Source organism: Bison bison, unplaced genomic scaffold (genome assembly GCF_000754665.1).
Source record: "Bison bison bison isolate TAMUID 2011002044 unplaced genomic scaffold, Bison_UMD1.0 scf7180017864020, whole genome shotgun sequence".
In the NCBI taxonomy this organism is placed as follows: Eukaryota; Metazoa; Chordata; class Mammalia; order Artiodactyla; family Bovidae; genus Bison; species Bison bison.
This window is the reverse complement of record NW_011494592.1, coordinates 1,440,954-1,446,136: the sequence shown is the minus strand read 5'-3', so window position 1 is coordinate 1,446,136 and position 5,183 is coordinate 1,440,954. Positions and strand designations below refer to the sequence as shown.

General features: G+C 50.3%; 1 protein-coding gene and 1 long non-coding RNA gene across 3 annotated transcripts in view; one reads left to right on the top strand and one right to left on the bottom strand.

Moving 5' to 3' along the window:
* The window catches only part of LOC104984417, an 11,205-nt gene that overhangs the window by 2,500 nt on the left and 3,522 nt on the right, over nt 1-5,183 (bottom strand). The window lies entirely within an intron of this gene.
* The window catches only part of CHCHD5 (coiled-coil-helix-coiled-coil-helix domain containing 5), a 6,229-nt gene continuing 1,765 nt past the window's right edge, over nt 720-5,183 (top strand). The window contains exons 1-3 of one of the 2 annotated variants that reach the window (XM_010834119.1): nt 720-923; nt 2,476-2,616; nt 2,699-2,831. In XM_010834119.1, the coding sequence (XP_010832421.1) occupies nt 922-923; nt 2,476-2,616; nt 2,699-2,831 (276 nt within the window). In that variant the 5' untranslated portion in view covers nt 720-921. Of the gene's footprint in view, nt 924-2,475; nt 2,617-2,698; nt 2,865-5,183 lie in introns of both variants that reach the window. The other variant, XM_010834118.1, reaches the window with a different exon arrangement.

The following is a 5,183-nucleotide window of genomic DNA, read 5'->3' as shown; positions in this document are numbered from 1 at the left end:
CACTGGAAAAGACTGATGCTGGGAGGGATTGGGGGCAGGAGGAGAAGGGGACGACAGAGGATGAGATGGCTGGATGGCGTCACCGACTCGATGGACGGGAGTCTGAGTGAACTCCGGGAGTTGGTGATGGACAGGGAGGCCTGGCGTGCTGCGATTCATGGGGTCGCAAAGAGGCGGACACGACTGAGCGACTGAACTGAACTGAACTAACTCCCCCATGGTGATAGGGACCCGAGATGAAAACTCAGCGTCCGTCCTTAGATTCAGAGTGTATGCCCCGGGTAGCGGTCACGGCCTGGGTAACCCAGCTTGAGTAAAGGAGACTTTCAGGTCTCAGGAGAGACTTCCAGGGTACAGCTCTTGGAGTGACTTCCACCTTCCCGCCCACTCGGCCACGCGCAGGACCAGCCTCCGGAGCAGCGGAGGAGCGCATGCGCAGATCGAAGGTGCAGCGCGGCTTCAGGGGTCAGGTTCCCCGTCCGAGCACTCAGCAGGCAGCCACAGAGCGCAACCAAGCAGCGAACAGTAGCATGTTGAGGGGTCGCGGCAGCGGAAGCCGCTCGCCACCAGCTCCAATCGGGAGGCTTAGAGAGCGATCGGCGACGGCGAAGTGCCGCCGTCCGGCAAATCTGCATCGCACTCCCAGTATGGCGGAGGTACCGCGATACTTCCCAGTACTTCCAGGGAATTCCTCACGCAGCCAGGGCAAGCCGGAAACAGATGGGCATCAAGTACCCCAGCCGGCCGGAGGCGGAAGCCGCTATGCAGGGCGCCGCCATGACTCTTTGGGTCTGCTGGGAAGGGGATTTCCTACCGAAAGTAGGAGTCAAGGAGGCTGGGCGGGCGCCGCCATGACAACTTGATATCGGAAAAGGCGGGACTATTCTTCCTCATTGATCCTCCTCCAGCATCGGCCTCAGGATGTGAGTAGCTGGATCGCCTACCCCGTACCTACCCCCGTACTCCTCGTCTTCCCCAGTGTTCTGGACTTAGGCCAGGACCCCGAGAAGGATTGACTTCTCTGTTCCCTGAAGATTCGAGCCTCAGGATTCATCTTTGTCCTTCACAGGCCCCAGTTCTCTGCGTGTTCACAGAGCCCTCTCTGAGCGTTTAAATTCCACTCCTCTTTTGGGTCCAGTCTCTTAACACCCCAAACTTTGCCCCTGAAACCCCAGGTCTGGTCACTCACCCTGTATCCCTACCACTCCGGACTTGTCCCAGGAGCTCTAGGACTTTTAATCAGCCTGTCCTTAGAGCTCCATATTCCTCCCCCTGGATCATCTGACTGTACCTGTTGAACTTTTCAGATCTGTCCAGTACTTCAGACTTCACCTATAAGGCCCACACCTCTGATCTCTCTCTGGATTTCCAGACTGTGTTCCTGAGGGTGGGAAAAGCTCAATTGTAGAACCCTCCAGATTTACCCCAGAGCCCCGGCCCTCACCCAGGGCCTCCAGGTCATGCTCCTAGGACCCTGAGACCTCCCCCAGAACCTCCAAATACGCACCAGGGCTTCAGGTCTCACTTTCAGTACCCGTGTCTTCAGGCCTCATCTCTAAAACCTTCTGGTCAAGAGACCCTTCCCCAGAACCCAAGAGGTCACCCATTTGGACCTCTAAACCTCACTTTTAGGGCCTTCAAACTCATTTAGGGCTCCCAGGTTCTCTCAGAGAATTCTAGGTGTTAGTCCTAAGGCCCTAAGACTTCTCTGCATGCTGGGACTCCCAAGACCCTTCTTCCAGGAACCTTAAAACCTGCCTTAGATAATCAGACTTTTTTTTCCAGGGCCTTCACTATCTCCCCAGAAGCTTCCAGCCTGCTCCACAATCCCCAAGGCTCATGCTTAATTCTCTACTCCCTGGCCCTTTTCCAGGATTCTTCAAACTTTCAGATTTACCTAAGACCCCAGTCCCACTCCTGACTCTGATCAGAACTACCTCCCTTTTTAAAAAGCGTTTCTTGTTTATTGTTTATTAATGTAGGAAAAGTCACAAACAAGCAGAACCATCTTTTTGATGTGACAGTAAGAACATGTAGTGTTGTTTCTTTTCTGAAAGTCTTTAAGAACAGAATTTTAAATTTTAGTTTAGGTTTAGAAATGATCTTGGTTTTTCTTTCCTAATGGTAATAGCTAAAAGCAGTGTACAAATATGAATACTTGAACAGTAAAAGTATAGGCAGTTTTTTCAGTTGTTCTGTTGTGTCTTAATCTTTTCATTGGATGCATTGGTATAAGCAGATGCTTTTAAAAAACAAGAGCCATTAATAGCTTGTCTTCTAAAGTATCTAAAATGGGATGGTACACACATACACTTTCCTTCATTCAACAAATGATTTTTGAACACTCACTATATACTGAACATTGCTATATGCACTGGGGGTACAGCCGTGAACAAAATGGGCCAAGTGCCTGCCCCTGAGTGCTCCCTTTCTTGCCTTCTGCCTGGACTGTTCCTAGTGTATCATGTCCCACAGGCAGGCGGCCCTGGAGATCACTGCTCGCTACTGCAGCCGGGAGCTGGAGCAGTATGGCCAGTGTGTGGCAGCCAAACCGGAGTCATGGCAGCGAGACTGTCACCACCTTAAGATGAGCATTGCCCAGTGCACATCCGCCCAGTGAGTGTGGGCAAGTACGGGACAGTGGGGGTGGGCAGCGGAGTGGAAGTCTCCCTGGCTTGAAATACCCTGCGTCCCGCAGCCCAATCATCCGTCAGATCCGCCAGGCCTGTTCGGAGCCTTTCAAGGCCTTTGAGGAATGTCTTCGACAGAATGAGGCTGCCATGGGCAACTGTGCGGAGCATGTGCGCCGATTCCTGCAGTGTGCAGAGCAGGTACAGCCGACACATAGACCCTCCACCTTGGAGGTAAGATGGGGCTCAGCAGTTCATCCCACCCTGTCATCCTTCTGGTTGCTCAAAGACCAGGGAGTCACCCTCAGCCCCACACAGAGCTTCACCATGTATCCTGACCCCAGGACATCGGGACACAGTCCTCTCTCACCCCTTCCATAGCCCCTGCTTTAGTCCAGCCACCTCCACCACCAGGAGACCTGCCTCAGCCTTCTCCCTGGTCTCCCTGAATCCCCTCTTACCTTTCTAAAGATTTTTTTTTTTTGAGGTTTTGGCTGTGGTGGTTGCTTCTCTTGTTGCCTTGTTGCAGAGCACAGGCTCTAGATGTTCGGACTTCAGTAGTTGCAGCGCATGGGCTCAGTAGTTGTGGCTCCCAGGCTCTAGAGCACAGGCTCAGTAGTTGTGGCCCACAGGCTTTGTTGCATCTTCCTGGATCAGGGATCAAACTGGTGTTCCTCGCATTGCAAGGCAGTTTCTCAACCACTGAACCATCAGGGAAGCCCCCCTCTTACTTTGTCTCCATGCAGTGGTCAGAGATAACATTTAGGAACTGAAAACTGATCACATTACATCTTTGTCTAAAGTTCTTCAGCAGCTTCTGATCCACATTGAGAACAGAATCCCAGCTTTCTGCTGGTTCTCTGTGTTCTTTTCCAGGCTGACCCGATCTGCCTCCTCCCTTACCCACGTCCCCTCTCTCCTCCTCACTGCCTCTCAGCTCTGCAGGGATGGGGCAAAAAAAAAAGTCATAACTGGTTTTAATGTAAAAAGTACATAAGCAGATGCACAATATATCTATGGTATTAAAATGTCATGGATGGGTGCAGTTTTTGTTTTTTTTGGAATGTTTAAAAAGACTCCTTGGGGCGGGGAGGCAGTAATTTTAAAAAAAGAAAAGTTGAGAAATGCTGGTTTAGATATTTACTGTCTCCTCCACTGTACTGTGAGCTCTGAAGGTGAAAGTCAGATCTTTCACCAGTTCCCTCTCAATCCCCCTTCATTTGCCCCCCTCTCTCAGTTCTTGGGGCGCCATCTTCTCTTCTCCAGCCCAGAAGAGAAGCTCTTGGGCCTCCATGCTCTGTCTTAGCTCTTTCAATCCATTCTCTGTGATGGTCCCAGGGTGATTCCAGAGGAAATCTGATAATGTACTGCTTTATTTAGAAACCTTTTCATGGGGAAGTGGGAAGGAGGCTCAAGAAGAAGGGCATATAGGTATATATATAGCTGATTCACTTTGTTGTATAACAGAAACTAACACAACATTGTAAAGCAATTACACTTCAGTAATAAAATGAAAAAAAGAAACTTTTTCATGGTGCTTATGTTGACCAGGTCTGGTCTACCCCTCTTCCCCGACTCTGGGACAGCCTCCAGGGCCCTGCAGGATGTGGCCTCTGACCTTCCCACTCCCCATATCCTCCTCAAGCCCTGCGTTCCCACCCCAGAGAACGTGCAGTTATTCAAATGCCCATTAAATTTGCCTGCTGCTAAGCTTCTGTCTCACTATTTCTGCCTGGACTGCCCTTTCCTACTCCATCTGACTCATTCCATTTCCAGCTTAGATGTCTCCTCCCTCAGGAAACCTCCCCTTGTGGCCTATCTCCCTGCTCCCAGGATCCCTGAGCTCCTTCCACTATGGCTTATATTTTTCCCCTTGTAACTGCTTTCTTCCTATTGCCAGTTTCAGAGGAGTTCTTGGCTAAAGACTAGGGAGCTGCCCTTATACCAGATCCTGTAGTCAGTGGGTTTTTTTCATAAGGCAGAGATGAGTTCAAATCCCAATTGAGTCATTTGTGAGACAGACTTAATTCTTTCCAAAAAATATTCATTAAGGACTGCATACTATTTATACTGCTGCTGCTGCTACTGCTTCTAAGTCGCTTCAGTCGTGTCCAACTCTGTGCAACCCCATAGACGGCAGCCCACCAGGTTTCCCCATCCCCGGGATTCTCCAGGCAAGAACACAGGAGTGGGTTGCCATTTCCTTCTCCAATGCATGAAAGTGAAAAGTGAAAGTGAAGTCCCTCAGTCATGTCTGACTCTTAGCGACTCCATGGACTACAGCCTACCAGGCTCCTCCACCCATGGGATTTAACAGGCAAGAGTACTGTTAATCATATGTTGGTGACGTTTCTTTCAGGTTATTGGGAAAGACCTCATCTTCCCATCTCAGGGCCAGTTCCGTCCCTCCCTCCCTCCCTCCCTGAGTGGGCAACCAAGCCTCACCCTTGTCTTCCTGTGGTCACCCCTGCCCTGGTCCTCAAGTCTACTCTCCCCTTGAAGCCAAACAAGCTTTTTATTTATTTGTTTTTTAAATTATTATTAAAGTATAAT